General features: G+C 41.0%; 1 protein-coding gene across 1 annotated transcript in view; it reads right to left on the bottom strand.

The window, feature by feature from the left end:
* LOC122804273 (SRA stem-loop interacting RNA binding protein) overlaps positions 1 to 19,976 on the bottom strand; it is a 310,845-nt gene that overhangs the window by 231,883 nt on the left and 58,986 nt on the right. The window contains exon 2 of the mRNA XM_044074051.1: positions 667 to 725. Within this exon, the coding sequence (XP_043929986.1) occupies positions 667 to 725 (59 nt within the window). The remainder of the gene's footprint in view (positions 1 to 666; positions 726 to 19,976) is intronic.

Consider the following 19,976-nt stretch of genomic DNA (forward strand, 5'->3'; position numbering starts at 1 on the left):
CGTCTCCACAATAGACGCTCTAGCTGAGAATTGAACGGGACAACGTCTTGCTGTGAGGTGACAACGTTACCGCAGCACCACCACCGCGGAGTTGGCATTAAATATTATGACACCCAAATACATCCTCTTGTTCTGCAACAGATTAAGGGCAGTAAAGCACTGGAATGAACTCTCTCAACGCAGTAAGTCAAGACTTCAGTGACACAAGCACAAGACAGGTCTTGCTGGGGAAAGAGTCCCTGGGATCATAACCAAAGGTAATTCACACTTGCTTACAGTTGCTCCTTCTGTATTTTTTTTTTTGTTTTGTTTTTTTTTTGGAGGGGGGGGGGGGGATACCATTCAAAGAAGGAACAAGCCAGGTCTGCCATATGGATGGGTACACTACCTTAAACAGGGATACAAAGGGAACGCACAGGATGCTTCAGAAAGCAAATGGTGTTTAAGATCTAAACTTGCACTTTAAAACTTGACAAGATAAAACTGGATTTTTTTAATCAAGTAGCAAGCATGGACCGTCTACAAGCCTGAATGCAACACCAGAAAAAAAAAAAAAAAAAAAAAAAAAAAAAAAGAGCTAGATTTTTTTGCCAGTACTGTCAAGTACAAAACAAAATGAGAATGCAACTGAAGTTAAATGACATTCAAAGTGGAAAAAATACTTACAAATGGCATTAAACACTTCTTCACCGTCCCAAACTGTGAAAAATATTCTCGCAGTTCATCTGCAAGACAAGAATTACAGAGCATTACACCACACATATAGCTCACACAGTACACAACTTTTTAATTTATGTAATCAAGTGTGACCTTTTACATCATACAATGTAATAAAGTTAAAGAAAAGCACATAAAGAGAAGAGGTCTGGTCATATGCCACACTGCCAAACTGATATCCGCACAGACAAGGTGGCCAGCCAACTTCAAAGCAGTTTCTCCCTTGCTCAATGAGGCAGATGCACAGTTGTAGAGTTCTGCATGAAGGATTTCAGGCCATGTCCCAAATATGAAAGCAAATTTGGACATTTAAATTAACTTGTGTTGTCATGGTCAGTGCAGTTCAGCCACACATTCCAAGACTAGACAAACATGTAACGCAATTGTAAAAAAAAAAAAAAAAAAAAAAAAAGCACCAATTTCCTTTTTCATGTAGGACCCTGTAACTGAAGACCAATATCTTGCTAGCTGTCCTAACAGCTAACATTTTATTTACTTGTGCCACAGCTGGCAGAAATATCCATCAAATCATGCAGGAACATGTGCTATGTCCAAACACAAATGGTTGTCATTCCATATCAACATCATCTTCCAAACACCACCTCCTGGGCAACATCTCTTATTAAAATTTCCGGATTTTGGATTTTCCATCTCATGATCAGTTTTAAGTAGCACTGTGGATAAAGTACAGTTTTGTACCTACCATAAATGTAGATGTTAGAGTGCTAATACAGCTGCAGTCATAACAGATGGGTTTTCCTGCCGTAAGGCAGGTCCTCGGTTGGCCGAATTCCAAAGTCTAGGTCCGGCGTCGGATGTCGTCGCTTCTTCCCTGACGTCTGTGCGACAGGGGTATAAAAGAACCAGCCGATGCCATTTTCTTCAGTTTTTCTTGCCCCAGATGTCAGGTGCCCCCAGAAGGAAGGCAAAACATAAATTTATGTAATAATGCAATGCAATATAATAAAAAAACAGTAGTTGCAAGCAAATACACCATAAAAGAATACCCCAATGAATGTTGTACGAGGGGGTGCTGGCCATTAGGCCTGTCCCAAGAGGGGAAGGAGGGGGGGAAACCTGGACTGCAGCTGTATTAGCACTCGAACATCTACATTTATGGTAGGTACAAAACTGTACTATGTTCATCGTGCATACAGCTGCAGTCATAACAGATGGGTAGAATCCCAAAGCTAAAAAAGGGGTGGTAGGCACTAAGAGGAACTAGGAGGAGCCAGAATGCCCTGCAAGACTGCAGTGGCAAAGCCCGCTCTAGATTTGGAGTATAACGGTAGGTGATGGTGCTTGGAGAAAGTATGTACAGAACTCCAAGTGGCTGCTTCCAAAATATCTTTGGTAGGAACCCCCCTGAGGAAAGCTGTGGAGGTAGCTGTGGCCCTTGTGGAGTGAGATCTGATGCCTGTAGGTACAGGTTTACCATGAAAAGAGTAACAAAAGCATACACAGTGGGCTATCCATTTTGAGATTGTCTGTTTGGAAATAAGCTTCCCTTGAGCACCTGTAGCATAGGACACAAAGAGTTGCTCTGATTTTCTGAAAGGCTTTGTTCTGTCCAAGTAATAACGGAGCTGTATGTGAATGTCCAAGGAATGTAGTAATCTCCCCCCTTTGTTTTTTGGATTAGGGTAAAAGGTAGGTAAGTGGATAGCCTGATTCAAGGCCACCCTGGATACTACCTTTGGCATAAAGAAGGATTGGTTCATAAGGAAACTCTGTCCTGATGGAAAATGATGAAAGACTGCACAGCCATGAGGGCTTGTAGTTCCGAAACCCTGCGAGCTGAGGTGATAGCCAGAAGGAAGGCTGTTTTCCATGACAAATATTGCAGTTCTGTTGAAGCAGCTGGCTCAAAAGGAGGCAGGGTCAGTTTCTCTAGAATTAAATTGAGGTCCCAAGCAGGTACTGGTTGCTTCTCTGGGGGTTTTATATTCTTAGCCCCTCTGAGGAACTGTCTTAAGAGAGGGTGAGAGAATAAGGGAGGATCAGTGTTGTATTCTGCAGAAATGGCTGAGGCATGGATTTTGATGGAGGAGAATTAAAGTCCACTGTTTAGCATCTCAGCTAGGTACTGTAATATTTGAGGTAAATTCAGTGTTCCAGGATTCTGACCCTTTTTCTGATTCCAGGCACAAAACAGTTTCCATTTTGCGGAGTAGGCTTTTCTAGTAGAAGGCCTTCTGGCCTCCAAAATGACATCCTGCACCTCCTTGGAGAGTAGGGTCTGTTGTGAATTTAAGGAATCCTCCATGCAGCCTGATTGAGTGTTTTCAGCTGACTGTGAAGAGTTTTGAAGTTGTGCTGAGTCAGTAGAAGAGGCATTAGAGGCAGGATCCATGGTGGGGAACGTGTCAGGCTCCTCAGGAGTGGATACCAGTGTTGTCTTGGCCAGTCTGGAGCAATGAGAATCATCTTTGGTCTGTCTGCTCTGGCTTTTAATAGAACTTTGGGCAGCAGAGGAAGAGGTGGAAAGGCATAAACTGTCATTGTTGTCCAACTGAAAGAGAGTGTGTCCACTTTCCAGGCCTGTGGATGAAAGGTCCTTGAGCAGAATTTTGTCAATTGGTAATTTCTGTGGGTGGTAAAGAGATCTATGTCTGGCCTTCCCCATGCTTGAATTATCTTTGCAAAGACTTGAGGATGCAACTTCCATTCGTGTGGATCTGTCATATTTCTGCTCAAGTTGTCTGCCAGCGTGTTTTCCTTGCCTGGCAGGAACTGTGCTTGAAGTTGGATTTGTAATTCCAGAGCCATGTTCCATAGAGACATGGCTAGCCTGCATAGGGGATATGAATGGGTTCCTCCCTGTTTGTTTATGTACCACATCACTGTGGTGTTGTCTGTCCTTATCAATAGCTGGCCTGGATGCAGTAGGTCTTTGAAAGCCATAATAGCATTTATTACTGCTAGCATTTCCTTTTGATTAATGTGTAGGTGCTTTTCTTTTTGTGACCATTTGCCCTGAATGCACCGATCTGTCATGTGTGCCCCCCCCCAGGCGTAGTCCGAGGGGTCTGTTGTGATGACTTGATTTGCTTGAGGCTTGCAGAATGGGAGACCTATGTTTCTTTGGCATGCTTGAGCCCACCATAGAAATTCCTTTTGAAGACATGGAATCAGTGGTATAATTGTTTCCAAACTGTGGCTGTGTTGAGACCATAAGTTTTTTTAGGTACCATTGAAGTTTCCTCATATGCAGCTTTGCACATGGGATTAGCAGGATGCAAGATGCCATGAATCCCAGAGCCTGCAGGATTTTCCTTGCAGTCAGCCTGGTGAGAGTTGCCAGTTTTCTGAAGTATTGAGTTAGTTGCCCTTCTTTCTCTGGCGTGAGGTAGGCCATCTGGGTGTTTGTATTCAAGCTGGCACCCAGGAAAATTATTGTTTGAGAGGGTATTAGTCTTGATTTCTTTTTGTTGACTGTGTATCCCAGAGAATTCAACAACATTATTACAAACGCCAGGTGTTTCAGAAGTATGTGCTTGCTGTCCGCTTGGATGAGGCAGTCATCCAAATATGGGTATATTTGTATCCCTTGAAGTCTGCAGAAGGCAATTACTGATGCCAGGCATTTAGTGAACACACTGGGCACAGTAGATAAGCCAAAGAGCAATGCAGAGAATTGATAATGGGTTGAACCTGCAAGAAATCTGAGGTATCTTCTGCAATCTTGTCTGATTGGGACATGCAGGTATGCCTCCTTGAGGTCCAATGTTACCAGCCAAGACTCCTTGCCCAGCATGGGAAGAAGCTGCTGTAATGTGAGCATCTTGAATTTTGGTACGAGTAAATATGTGTTTAGGATGGATAGGTCCAAAATAGGTCTCCAATCTTTGTCCTTCCTTGGTACCAGGAATAGTCTGGAATAAAAACCTAGGCCCTATTCTTGTGCAGGTACCTCTTGAATAGCTTTCATGTCCATGAGATCTGAAATTTGTTTTTGTGCCTCTGCCCTTTGATTGTGTGGCAGGTTTGGCATGCCTCTCATTTTTGGAAGGGTGTGAAAGTGGAATCTGTAGCCTCTGTCTATGATGTCCAGGATCCATTTGTCTTTTGTGACAATATGCCAATTTTTCGAAAATAATGCCAGTTTTCCGCTTAAAGGTGCTGCCATTTGGGCCTTGCTTGGCATGCAAAGGGGAAAGTCATTGGTTCTGCTTTCTGAATGGCTGTGAACTATCCTCACCACCTCTTGGTGTAGGTGCTTGCCATTGTCTGCCTCTAAATGATCCTTGAGATTGCCCTCTACCCCTCGGGCGCCTGTATCTACCCTCTGAGGTCTGTCCGTGGCTGGAAAGGACCAATTTTTTGAAGGCCAATTTCTACTGAAACGTGGTGGTTGTACCTGTAGAAAATCTTTCACTGTTTGCATTGATTTTGCCTTTTCCTCCATTTTCTTTAATACCTCCTCAGCTTCAACACCAAACAATACATCTTTTTGAAGAGGTGCATCTAGTAATTTTTCTTTGACATGATCTGGTAAGGTTTGCTCTTTGAGCCAAGCATGTCTACTTATAACTGATCCTGTAACAGCAGCTCTACATGAGGCCTCTAAGGCATCAAAACCACATTGCAAGGTATGTTTACCCACTTGCTCTGCACTATGCAACAAATCCTGCAACTCCTTCAAGTCTGGTTATTCAGGTTGCGACATTTTGCTTTTCAACTGAGATAACAAAAACTGTTGATACTTTAACATATGGAACTGACAGTTTAATGCCCTCATGGTTAAGGTGGCCGAGGTGTATACCTTTTTCCCCCACCTTTCTAAAGCTCTGGAATCTCTCTCTGAAGGTAATGGATTTTTGGCAGTGGAGGCCTTAATTCCCTTGGGACCCTGTGAAATAGTTTCTGGGTCAGCCGCATGATTTTTGTATAGGAATTGGTTTGAATCAGGAACCCGGTAATACCGGTCAGGCTTGACTGGAGCTGGAGGTAAAGAATCTGGGTTAACGCTTAACGCTGGCCTCTGAATACACATCTAGTATGTCCAAGACCGGAGGTATAGCCAGAGGCCTGTGCTGAGGGAGCAAGAGAAAGTCCCTGAGCCTTTTCCTGGGGTCTGAGTACTCTTGGCCTTCCCAGTGGAAGTGTTCCCTCAAGGTATGCAAGGTTTCCCCAAAAGAGAAATCCTCAGGGGGGGGGGGGAGACAGAGGGAATGGACTCCTCTGCATCAGAATCTTCAAAAGGGGAGTATGAATGTTCCTGGTCCTCAGAATGTTCTGAAGTAATGGAGGCCTGGTCCGAGGAAGGGTATTCTTCCTCCACTCTGGGCCTTTTGTCCGAGGGGGTTGAGAACCCCTGATAAGAGTAATCAAATCTTCAGCCATTTTGAGTATCTGCTTTTTAGGCATGGGGCCCTGTGGAGCTTGTCTTTTAGTATGCATGGCTGCTTTAGATTTAGTGAAAGCCTTAATGGAAAAAGAAGAAGAGGGCCTGAAGACACCTTGAGAGGAGGCAGGCCTATCTAAACTCTGAGTTTCCCCGCCAAGAGTGGCTTCGGTATCTGTAGTCGGGGTGTGGGCCGAAGAGCCTGCGACCTCGGGCACAGAAGACACCGCTAATGAAGTGTCATCGGTAGTCAGGGGCTGCGTAGGTGCCTCGCTGAGAACCGGAGCACTTGTAGTCTGCTTTAGCGTGGTGTCGGTAGAAGTCGCGGACCTCGTATGTCGGTCCTTATCTTTGCGTCTTTTACTCAAAACTGGAGTCAGAGTGTCAGACTACATAATGTAATTAAACTTTTTGCCAAAATAGTGTTGTGCGAACTCCGCCCGATGCTTAATAGTGCGTCTGTTGAACGTAGCACAAAAATGACAGGCCGAGACGTCATGGTCTGGGCCTAAGCAAGGAATACAGAGGGAATGGAAATCCTTATGCGGTATTTGCTTCCCACATGAAATGCAATTATTAACTTTGTCTGACATCGGTCTGAGGCAAGAAAAGTTTCCCCAACGGGGTACTTGGCTTTTAAGAAGTCTTCGGTTGAAAAATATTCGTAATCTCAGGAGCTGGCCGACCGGCACTTGCGAACTGCTTCTGCTTCGGGCACCGCGCAGCAAGAAAGACTGAAGAAAATGGCATCGGCTGGTTCTTTTATACCCCTGTCGCACTGACGTCAGGGAAGAAGTGACGACATCCGACGCCGGACCTAGACTTTGGAATTCGGCCAACCGAGGACCCGCCTGACGGCAGGAAAACCCATCTGTTATGACTGCAGCTGTATGCATGATGAACATCATTGTCGACTCACAAGAGTCAAGCAAGAGGCTCCCTGGTTCAATTCTCGGTGGGGGAGCCTTCTGTGCAGAGTCTGCACATCCTCCCTGTTTTTGCACGAGTTTCCTCCTGGTGATCCTGTTTCCTCCCAAATTCTAAAGACATGCAGTAGGTGGACTGGATACTAAATTGACCATAGATGTGAGTTTGCATGCAAGCATCCAGTGTAGAAGAACTACCGCAGCAGGCTAGCCACCTGGCAGTGTAAACCTTGGCTCTAGATGACCGTTAGTGTTGAAGGGACACCCCAATCCCATCTGCAAAAAATGGGAAAAGGGGTTGCGGATGAACAGATGGATCAACTAAATGCTGACCATTTGTAACAACCAATTCATCATTATAACCACATCCTCTGAATGTTTCAGCTAAATATTTTCCACATTAATTTATGCAAAAACACTCCATTCTCATCCTCCGATTGATTCTCCATTGCTTTGTTCCTCTGGACTCTCAGCACTAGGAACAGGAACCGATATATGTGAAGAGTAATGCGATTTCCACAGTGCCCTGACCAAATTTCCCTTAGTCAGTACAAACACCACAGTCTCTCTCCTAAAAATAAAAATAAAATAAAAAAAAAAAAAAAAAAAAAAAAAAAAAAAAAGAGGCGCCACTGGCCTTGTGGGACTGAATATCAAAGCATAAATAAACAATCAAATATATAAGTTTAAAAGTGGATAGGCCATCTCAAGTCTACACTCCATCTCAGAATGCTGAAACTGGTACTTCTAGGTTCTGTGTTGAGGGCAGATGGGAAGTCCATGTGGCACAGTGACAGACTCTGAAGAATGCAGTGCTCACTAATGGACTGTGTCTATTAGAGTTGTCTTAACAGATGATATACCATGAGACACAAGTACAAAATACGTAGATCAGAATGAGGCCAAGCTCTATAGAAACCAATAAGAGGCAGATCAGACTTTTGGTAGATAATGGTCAATATCCAAGGAAGAAATAAGATTCCTGAACCCTGGATAAAAGCAGGAGTCAAGAGAACTATGTGAAGGCATCCCTGAAATTTGAGAGAGGTAAACGGTAAGGGAAGTTATGGGATATTTCCCTACTTGCGTGGTAAAGCCTGTTGCTAATGCTGATTGCAAGAATGTCACAACTGTGAACAGCACTGCAGAAAGTCTGTTGTGTATGGAGTGCACTGATTTCAGTCCCCTTCTCCCAATGCACTGCCAAGAAAGCATTTTGCGTTATCCCATAAATAAACCTGGACTAAACACACTGGAAAAGCAGTTTCCTCTACAGATCAAGCTACATGCGAGGACTGCATGGAATCACATTGCATGGACAACTGAAGGAGTACACATAAATGGGCTCTGGTCAAACTGTCTTGTATAGCCTTTGATGCTGGATTTCATTTATTTCTGCAAATACAAAAGGTACCCCAGAAATGTAGCTAGATATTTTTGGTCCCAGCTCCATCTCATGACCTGGCACATCTTCAACTTCAAATTGCAGAAAGACAGAGAGGGAAACTATCTCCCCAGATTTGGGAGTAAGGAAAAAAAAGCTCTTTTTCCCCATTTAAGCTGCAGTTTATACCACATGCTTTTCTGACCAAAAATGCAATAACTGCATTTATATGCACTGAAGGCTGATTGAGAACTGCCAATCATGCCCCTCAGCACTTTGCACCTAGGTCACCTGCCTCATTCACTTCACCCTAGTTACACCTCTGTGCACCCCCACACATATATAGACTTCTTTCAAACAAACACACACACACACACACACACATTCTGATACAGCACCATCTAAGGAGCTTGAGGAAATTCTTAAAGAACTTGGAATCAATACTTTGGATAGGAGCAAGATATGGTCCGAATGGAAAAGCCAATGAAGTACTGCAGACATACACTTTCAGCTCGAACTTTAAATGCAAATGAAGAACCGAGACAGATTCCCTGGACCCTGAATGTAAGTCCTTTCTAACCATGTCTGCTGTAAGCTGTAGCCAGGAGGGCTATAGTTCATGTACCTGGAGATGAACTGGGTTACTCAAGGCAGATCTTTATGCAGACTCAAGAGACAAGAATTTCTTAAACTTTGGAAAAGGTAAGATGTAGCAAGAACACAGTTCTCTTAAATGACACAGTTCTCCTACGTGACAAAGTGCTGGGTTACATAAGAAAGAAAATCACTATCTGCAGTAAAGTGCGACACTACAAAAAGGAGACTAAGAAGCATTTTCTAAAGTGTGAAAGGCTGCATGCTGCGGATGCATGAATTTCTAGAGCCCAGTTCTACTTCTGGGACTTGCTATTTAAAAGGTGATGAGCATTTTGTTGTTCATAGGTTGATACTAGGCTATCTGCCTTAGGGCATTTATAAGCCTAGCCAGAGTGTGTTTGGCTTTCGCCACCCTTTTAGATTAGTTGACTGTGCCTCTGTATAGTAGGTCACAGAAGGTAGCCCTTTTAAGGTTTGTTTACTGCACCTCTGTCAAGCAGCGACACAGAAGAGATCCCAGGGGTAAACTTACGATCTCCCATCCATTTGTCAAGATTTCTCTTGAAGAGGGTCAGTGAGGGACTCTGCCTGACATGGATTGGGATTTTGTTCCAGAGTGAGGGGAGCCTCTGGGATATGAATCTGTCCCTCCAGCATGTCCTATTTATTTCTGTGCTGAGGTTCAAGTCCCTGGAGTGTGTAGCTCTAAGGGATTTAGATTTCCTGAGGTGAAGCATGTCCATTAATTCTGGGTTGGAAATGGCTTTATATGTCAGACACAGATCGCCTCCGAGTAGGCGGTACGCAACTGAGTAGAGCTGGAGTTTCTTTAGCCGAACTGCATAGGGCATCTGTTTGAGCCCCTTGATCCTCTTGGTGAGATACTTTTGGGGTCTTTCCAGTTGCTGAAGGTGTCGGGTAAGGTACATCCCAAACGGGGCATTGTAGTCAATTATGGGCCTGATGAGTGATGAGTAGAGGGGCACAATGACCTCTCTTGATCTAGATGTGATCCCTTTCATGATAAGGTGGGCTATATAGAAGGTCTATCTAACCACTTTGGCAACATGATTGTCAAAAGGAGAGATTGCTATCTACTTGGGTCCCCAAGTCCCTAATTACTTCTTCCGTCTTAATGGATTACCACCTATGTGGTAATTTGTGGGCACTTTGTTTTTTCCAGAGGGGATGACTATACACTTTTTGGCATTTAGCTTTAGGCCATGGCTCTGGCACCAGTTATCCATCTCTGTGAGACCCTTTTAGTAAAAAGACTGTATCCCCCTCCAGCTAAGAACTGAGAACTGATAAACTGTGCTTGCTTTAAATAAAATAAATGCATTTTCATTTGTGCTTGTGTCTTAAATAAAATGGGAGTTCTACCATTATATCTAAAAAGGTCTCTGGTTTAAGAAAACTGCTGCTGGATATTAAAAGCACCTCCTAGTGAACTGTATGAATTGTTATGGTGAAAACAGGTGAAATAAAGATAAAGTGTGATAGCTCATGTGAGGAATCGAACTGTTGAGTTTTGAGCTAAATTCCTCCATGCTGTCACATATGATCAAAAATGTGGGCAATTGCAATCTCTGTTGATTACTCCACCCCGGGGAGAAGAACTAGGAAGCAGTGTTTGAAGCACTGGCAAAAGAGGTATGAAGAAGTGTGTGGTGCCCAGATATGCCAACAATTTTTCTGTTAAATTAGAACATTGCTTAAAAGGAGCCTCTGGTCTTTAAAAGATGTGTGAGGAAAGCAATGATGAACACTAAAGTACTGTATGGAAAAACAGCTTAACTATGGCAGGTGTTAATAAATTTTTGTTTATCCAAGTTAAATATGCAGGTTCAGCGATAGGTAACACCTAAAGAAAACTGCTGTTATTTGGTCTAACAAAGCTGTGCAACAATGAACTTGCAGAACAGTTGCCTCACTAACGTCTGTGAATAACAGTTTGCTGAAGTGGTGCCAGGCAAGATATGCAATGATGAATAATGGAGTACTGATATCGTTAAGAAGTATGTGCTTAAAAGCACAAGCATTTGAGTGATTACAACATTCATAAAGACAATGAAAAGAAAACTAAAGTAATGTCTTTAGGCTTTTTCCAGTTAGGGGTTGCCACAGCAGAACTCCGGTCCGCTTGTGATTGGCAGTGAATTTTTATGGTGCAGAGTTGCCAGCCCGACGCCCAACCTTCAAAGACGGCACACCCATTCATGCACGCTCCTACCTGCATGCCTTTAAACGGCACTCGACCATGGGGAGGACATGCAGACTCCACACAGAAGGCGCTCCAGCCGAGAATCGAACGGGAGAACCTCTTTCTGTGAAGTGACAACGCTAACCGCTGCACCACCGCGGCCATACCAGCAAAAAGAAAACTGAACATCACTAAATTTTTTAAGCAGTTTTTATCTGAGCTGAAACGCAGCAAGGCACAACAGGCTTTAACTACTTTTAAGCCAGCAACTATCTTGTATGTGTTCTGAAACAATTTGAAAGTACTGTTCCTCAAATGTAAATCTGGTTGTGTCTTCTGCACTTCTGAGTTTACCTTATACCTAAACAATAAAGAGAAAATCATGTCGGTGAAAGGGGAACATGTGTGTGATGTGCGATATAAACCCACTGGGTTTTTCTGTGAAACAGACACACTTCGGTTAACCAAGAAATAAAGTAGCTAAAAAGCAAAAGCATGTTGTCGCAGCAACTAAACACTAATGAGCTAGCTTGAGAACAATGCTGAGAGGCTGCAGACCATATTCCCAATATTAAAGGGTATGCACAAAGCAGTTGGTTATGAAACAGACAACAGAAGACCTTTTACTTAAAAAAAAAAAAAAAAAATGTTTGTAATGCAAAAATAAGCTGGTGACAGTTGCACAGAAAAGGTTAAGCTCCAAAGAACTTTGCTATCTCAGACAGAATAAAAGGCTGAAAAAAAGGTACTGCATCTGTGACCATACTTCTCAGCTGTCCTGTTTTTTGCACACTATCCAGATTTTTGGTCTGTTCTTCATAAAATTTGCAGTCTTCTGGCTAGTCACTGACGAGTGAAGTCACTAAACAATGACATACACATTTGAGTTTCAGACTTTTTATCCTTCAGAAAATGCATGCTAACACAAAAAAAAACTTATTAAAAGCCATTATTCTATCTAGTTTCTAAGCTTATAAGAGCATTATTTAAAATCTGTCCCTACCTTTGCTCCTTTGTCTAAGATTTCTTAGGCTAAGAGGTTGAAAGGCATGTCTGTTATGGCTAAGAAAGGGGAATTACAAAGGCAACCAAGGAGTGCTAACACTAAAGCAGAACTGATGCCTTCTGTAAACAGAAATTAAATGAAAGAACATGAAAACGCTGTGCAGGTATTCCAAGTGGGGAATAGAAATGAGGTGACTGGGCCTGTACAACAGAAAAAGCTATTAAGGAAAACTGTAGCTTTGCCCAAGAAACTGAATTTTTTTGAGAACTGGATGGGAGAATGTAAAAAAAAAATGCAATTTTTAAAGTGTTGACAAGAGTATTGCATGGGTATAGGTGGTTCTAAAGAGGTTTAATACAAACATATACAAGGCAAACTTATGCACTAAAACAAGATATCAAGATTTCTGAACACAATATATTGAGAGTGCTGCTAATGGGCCTAAGCAAACTTATGCATTAAAAAACAGTTATCACCAAGTTTAAGAAATTATGGATGCAAACTTTACAGTCTGAGCTGCAGGTAGTTACAGGCCTCTGACGATGGGTCTATAAAGGATGTGCTCAACAACCAATGAATCTTGTTTAGGAATAAAACCTGTAGTGAAAATGCGTAATATAGGAAAGCACTTCAGGAACACATTTATGAGAAACACCTGCAGAAGTATGACGCACAAATGTCAAAGAACAAACAAAGTGACAACTGAGATAATGTAAGCTTCACTTGCAAACCTTAAAGGGACAGTCCCAGAAATGTTTTGATTCTGGTCGTGGTTTACATTTTTCAGTCTGGCTTTCTGAGCATGTCCCAGCTTTGGCTGTGGGGGTTTAGGGAGGGGTGCTCACAGGAAGTTTCAATGATCTTAGTCAAATTCCATCGCAAATTGCAGCTGTGCTCCCAACAGCTCTCACAGAATCATTCATTACTTTCACCTGTGCCTTATATCCTCGGAGAAAAGTAGCCTTTCAGGAATTTTATGACCTCACTTGCCACTACTCTGCAGGAAAGCGTATGAGCAATGCAGAGCTAGAACATTAGTAAATGGAGTTCTGTTCATTTTGTTTCATATTTTATTTTGTGCAGATTTCTGAATGCTAGCCAAGTGCTAATAATGTTATGCAGGACTGCCACTTGCTCTCTAGAAAGCATCAAAATGATGCAAGTTTCAAACAGTAGTAGAAGCCGTCTTTGTTGTGTTTTATTGATCTCCGAATACTAGCCAAGTGTAATGGTTTTCTGACCTGCTGTAAAAAAAAAAAACATATGTAGGCAAGCAACTGATTCATTTTAAACAATGAAGTCCAAAAGATCCAGTCACAATGGGGGCTGTACAGTACAACAACCTGTGAAAGTTATACATACCAATTATGAAATTGCTTTATTATGGTGCAAGGGGAATGAGTCAACAGAATGTTAAGATTTACTACAAATTCACTAAACTGTACTGTACTGACTATACTGCCCGCAGTTATGCTATGCAGAACAAATAAAAGAAATAAAGAGCTGTACAATTAAGATAAGCTTTTTGATGAGTTAATAAAAAGTAAACAGAGTTTTGCCTAAACCCACCACCACACAAAAATGTAATAACCCTATTGTTTCCCAGTGATCGGGGACTAAAAGCTTTGACAGGAACAGAGCTTTACTATTAATTGTGTTCACCACAGGGAATGAAAACAGGGCCGCATAAAGTAAAGTAAATTGAAGCCAACAGTAGTGCTGATGATGACACGTTAAAGGGAGGTGACAACTGGGAGGTATCTGGACAAGTTTCTTTCAGTCAGAATTTTAGACTCTGGGATTGTCCCTTTAAAAAGGACTGGTGAAGACTGCATCATGTCCTAAACAATAAAGGGTTACAAAAAATAAAAGTTCAGATAAAGTAGGCAATTAAAAACAGAACACCTGAACAATTTAAGTAAAAAAAGAAAAACAGTTTTATTTTTTTTTAATTATCGTCAAACTACCAAAAATAAAAAAAAAATATTTTAAAATTACTTTCCGTAAACTTAAAAGTAAACACAAAGGTTCTGGGGAAAATTAAATAAAGTGGAAAATGTCCAGATGAAAGAAAGTAATATTCAGCTATTCAGCCCATGAAACTTGCTGTGAGGATAGCTCTCAACTGTTCCTATTTTTTGACTCATTTTCTCCTGCAAAAAATCACTGAGAATTACACTCTAATAATAACTGCACAGAATTTCACACTTCTTATACTTAAAAAAAATATATATTTGCAAAGCCTGTTGTTCTATTAACTTTTAAAATTAATTAAAGTAACATTTAAACATGGTCTCTGATCTTCATTCCTTAGCCCCCTCTTCAATTATTTTCGGCTTGGTTCAGAGCTTCTGAGAAATGAAACGGAGAAGTGTGACACATGAGCAAAAGATAGGAAAGAAAAATGTAGTGGTCTTGACACAAATCGACTGGTAAAGCAGCAATCTTTCCTGCCAAAGATCGTGTGTTTATGTCTCTCAACAATAGAAATAATGAACTGTCAGAATATTCATGGAAATACAAAACTATGCCAGCAGCCTCCTGATCTAGAAAGATGCTCGACTAAATGGATGAAGAAATCTCAACAACTACAACTTGATTAGTATAATCATTCACGACAGCAACTGCTTTACGGAATAAAAAAAAAACTGTACCTCATAATCCTCTACAACAAAGTGGAAAAGCTCAAAGCATAAAAGTTGATTTACTTACGACATGCAGAAACCAAAGAGCTGTTCATATGAAAATGAAAACGGTGTGAAAACCTGAATGTCAAAATTACCAAGTACCTCAAAAAACAAAGTGCAAACTGTTCGAGTAAAAAGGAAGTCGAGACAAGAGTATTTAAAAGCCCAACTCGAAGCCAAACGCTAAAATTAAAAGAATCAGCACAGCTACAACTGTTCGAGTAGACACATGCTCTAAATAATTCTTAAGAAAAAGAGTGCAAGTTTGAAAGAGAGCTACGTCTCTGAAATAAAAAAAAAAAAAGACTAACAGAGCTACAGCATGAAAGTAAACAAGGTACTCTTACAGAATGCCATGTGTTAGTGTATACGTGTACAGCAAGTTGCATTACAAAATGACAGTATATTGTTGAAATGGTAGCACATCATAAAACGTAAAAAGAACAAAACATTAACTCAGAACTTGATAATATTCTGCTTCCCAGAGTTTGCAAAAGTTCTTATAAGAAAAATGATAAACGATTGGCAAAAGACAATGATTGCCTATGATAAAAGTCAATGCTGCAACATGTAAACGAAGTACCAGTGGTTCTGTAGAAGTATCAAGGTATAACTATGATCACTCAGAGAAACTGTGTGAAAGAAACATTTGACAGTATAAATATGAATGCGGTCATGCACAAAACAAAGCTGTGTTACATCCATGACACTACCAGGGAGCACATTATCAAAAATTACAGAGAAGAGCTTGGCAAAGATGGAAATTAAAATAACAAGTGGTGTTGTGGTGAGCTGTAAAGAAATTGTAGTGTCATTATAAAAGTCTAAGAAAAAAAATGCTGCATTCCTCCAAAGAGATTGATGACAAGTACCAGAGTGTGAATGCGAGCAAAAAATCAGAAAATGGCTAACCGAGTACTGAAAACAAAGCATCTCTTTTCTCAATTAATGCCCAAGGAGCATGCTACAAATACTAAAAAGTATGAGTAGCAGCTCTACTGATGAATCTTCAGTGTGTAAAAAAAAAAAAAAAGTGATACAAATTTATGAGAAACCCTTTTTAAAGAAGAATGATGAAAAGAATCATAAAAGTGAAGTTCAACAAAAGACAAGAACCAAAGCACAGTGACGTCATTGGGAGCCAATAAAATGTACTTTGTGTACCCTGGACATTGAAAAGAGAGAAAAGTGAGGAAAGAATTCTTGCTGTAGATCTACCTCCGGAATAAGAAAACTAGTAGCCGGCCTTACAAGATGTTACAAGCTATGAAATAATGGCACTTCAGATTGCGGAAAGCAGCTCTGGTCAATTCCCTTCAGTGAAGCAAAGAAAGGAACAGTAAAGGGATGTTAAATGATATGGCTTCAGTGACTAAGTGATATCCCAGGAAGCAGAGCCTCAAGTGAGAAACTGAGATGGAATGAAGTGGATTCTGAGTGAGGTGTGCCACAAGTGAACTCAGAGGCACTGTTTAAGGGATAATTAGTGGACACAAGAAGCGGCACTCTTTATATGGATTTACAGAGCCACAACAGAAAGGCTACTTTTCCGTTATCGGGGTAACACTTGTAATGCGCTACCACACGCACACAGTGATCGTGCTATGTATACAGAACAAAATTATGGCTTAGTGGCAAATCAGTGAGAGTTGAAGTAAATACTGACAGACATTCTGGTCTACCTTCCTAACAGCAATATTTACAATTTGGCCCTAACAATAGAATGGCGTGAGAAATCTGGAGAGGCTGCTTAAGGGAGTGAGTGATAAACACTTACTGAGATTTTTCTTGAATATATCTTCAGCGGCGCGGTCCCTAAGTTCTGTAAGTCTTGTAAGTATTACAGTAAAAAGAAAGTGATTTTTTCCTGGGAAATATGTGGTTGAATTCAATTCAGTAAAGACTTGAGTGTTACACTGCACATCTTTCAGGGAACGCCTGCTAATCTTAATCGTGTATTTCTAATTTTGTACCAGCAATATTTCAAATGTGTCCCTAACTTAGAGGTTTGTTCCTCACCCTCCATTCTTTTGGCCTTTGTCCACAATACCAGCACATAGAGGGGGACAGGTCTACCTGTGAGATGTCTGTCATTTACCAAATTGGCAGAAAGTGTCTGTTTTTGCATTGTTTTTCTTTTCCGGTTATACAAACATATATGCAATTGTAGTGAACCAGCGAGGATAGTCAGCAGCAGCTGTCAAATCACTGCGAGCACATGCCAAGCGTTCATTACAAGTGTTGCCCTGATAACGGAAAAGTATCACAGAAAGTGATCAAGTACTCCCACAAGGAGAAATCTCATGTGAAGCCCTGAAAGACTGTACTACAGCACAGGAATGGACCGACTTCAAAGTGATCCAAAAACCCTTGGCAGACATCCATCCATCCATCCATCCTCAACCCCTTTTCCCATTTTGTACATGGGGTCAGGGTGTCACTTCCGCAATGACAATCATCTTGAGCCAAGGTTTACACCGCCGGGTGGCTAGCCTTGCCATGGTAGTTCATCCACACCACTCACTCGCACACACACTCTCACCTACAGGCAGTTTAGAGTGTGTTCAATCCACCTACTTCATGCCTTTGGAATGTCCCGGAGAAAACCCACATGACCACAGAGAGGACATGCATACTCGGCAAAGAAGGCACCCCAGCTGAGAATCAAACTGGAGAACCTCTTGCTATGAGGTGACAATGCTAACCAACTGCACCACAGCAGCCAGCCATACCATAGTGATGTGCTGAACTTGCCAGTATGGGCACTTGACCCTACTGGCCTACACTGGCAGAGGGTCATGTGACAGCACAGGCTAAGGAGCTTTGTGAAATATCTCAGGGAGAAGTGCAAGAAGCTTTTGGAGAGACAAGTCAAGTTTCTACTGGAATAGCTAATGGGGTGTTGCAGTTCTAATTTTAAAGGTAAACCAAGACCTGGGACACAGCTGCGCCAAGGTAGGAGGCCCAAAGAGGGTGAAGGGTCCCCAAACTGACTGTACTGTGGAAACTGACATTTTTGTTTCAACTAGTAGAGAGAAGGGCTACAGTTCAAGTATCTGGGAAGGAACTGCGTCACTGAAGGGAAAAACTTTTGTCGACAGTTTGTTATAAGCTTTGGAGAAAATGCACAATTTAGCAAGGAGGCTGCAGCTAGTGTACCTTTTACCTGAATTAGATGTGGGTTATTTAACCGCAGGTTTAAAGGACAACTACGTGCTTATCTAAATGTTTTCTCATTTCCTTCATCTCTTTTTCCTCTAGCTGTTGATACCGGCATCATGGATATGCGTACTGCTGATAAAAAAAATTTTTTTTTACTGTTTCTTTCATCCCTCTAACCGTACCACCATTACTCAGATCCATCTTCCTGCTTAGAAACATTATCGCGGCGCTGTAAACAATGTGAGGGCGCTGCAAGGATCAGTAATAACGCCCATTGTTTTCTTTCTGTTACTGCTATGGGAAAGCTCAAAGACAGCCCACTTTCAGTCCTTAGATGCTGAAAACGCCCATATCAGTTTGATATTCAAGTTTCCTTTAGCTCCTCCTATGCTTGTAATAAAAATGCCGGAGATCGTGCAACAGCAGGAACTATTAGTCTCTCTTCAGTTGCTGGAAGAATCTGTTTTGTTGGACTAGTCTCGTCTCTAACAGTGGACTAAGTTTTTTTTCAGCTGCAACTATTTTATTTTTCTTCATTTCAGGTATTGTAAGGACATCCATAGCCAATATTATATGAAGTGTTCGTTATTTGCAGTACTTATCAAAATTGCCAGACTTAAGCAACACTTTGTAGCTGTATACCACGTTACGGTTTTAATATTCTGCAATGCGATTTATAGCAAAAAAGTAATGTGAAACAATTGCTTTGCAGAACATTACAATGCTTTTTTTTTATGTAGTTTGAATTGTTTCCTTTCCTTAACTTGCTTCTGTGAACCATATCATGACTTGTGATGTTTTGTTTGTGTCTGCAAGTAAAGTAACAGCTCGTAACATAAATTTGACTGCTGATGATTTTATTTGTAAGAGGCTCGATGATGCTTATCATCGGCGCTTTCTCTGGACAAATTGTGAAACACTTTTTTTAAATGTGAATTTGGGTTTGTTTTTTCTCCATGGTATGGCAAGTTCAGATGAATGCGTTTATGTATGCTCATGTTTCGGCAGCTTTCGCACTTATTGAATGCTGATGTTAACTGTACAGATTTTTGCTGAATGTAAAGATTTCTGCCTCGCACTTCTCTTATATCATTATTGTTTTCTGTCCAATTGCTGGCAAATTGTTGATGGTTCACTGTAGAAACGGATAACAGACACACTTGTTTCAGATTTCATACCCCAAAGAAAATGCATGCCAAGGGATAACATGTTATTCTATGAGCTTTCTACAGTTTTCGTAGTGATATTTAAAAAGTGTGCCTATCTGTTGCTTTCCATCAAGTTCGAATGTATGCCATTTTAGCAGTGTTTTTTGAAGAAAGGATGGGTTTATAATTAATCTGTTGAAATTTTAACTTTTGAACTGTTGTCCATTACATAACTACTGGTAATATATAGGATGATTGCTGGCACAAACAGAAATTTATAGAGAAGCAGGACCCGTTTCAATTTTATATTGAACAGTATGGATCTGTTAATTTTAGATCTTGCTTTTTACATATTACTACATTCTTTGATGTGGTAAAAGCAGTAGTTGAGGAAGGAATGAGTGTGTGTACTGCTTAATTGTACTGCTTAATTATATTGTGTGTCATCATCTCTGAGTCAATACTACTAAAGGTACACGTAATCAAAATAGTTCCAATGGGAAAACAGATGTGTGTGTGTGTGTGTGTCATATAAATATATATATATATATATATATATATATATATATATATATATATATATATATATATATATATAACCATACATACATACGGTAAACCATGAGCAGGGAAGAATAATTAAGGAGTTTAAATCTCTAATTTACAGCCAACTAAGGATGGGAAAGCTGCTTTTCTTGACCTTCTGAAGGCATTCAGCTGATACATTTTAGATTAATTGCTATTTAAAACATAATTTCAGTTCTTAACCATTGATTATGGTGGTCATTGCTGGTGAATT

This window comes from Protopterus annectens, chromosome 6.part0, assembly GCF_019279795.1.
Source record: "Protopterus annectens isolate FY-2018-M chromosome 6.part0, PAN1.0, whole genome shotgun sequence".
Lineage (NCBI taxonomy): Eukaryota > Metazoa > Chordata > Ceratodontiformes > Protopteridae > Protopterus > Protopterus annectens.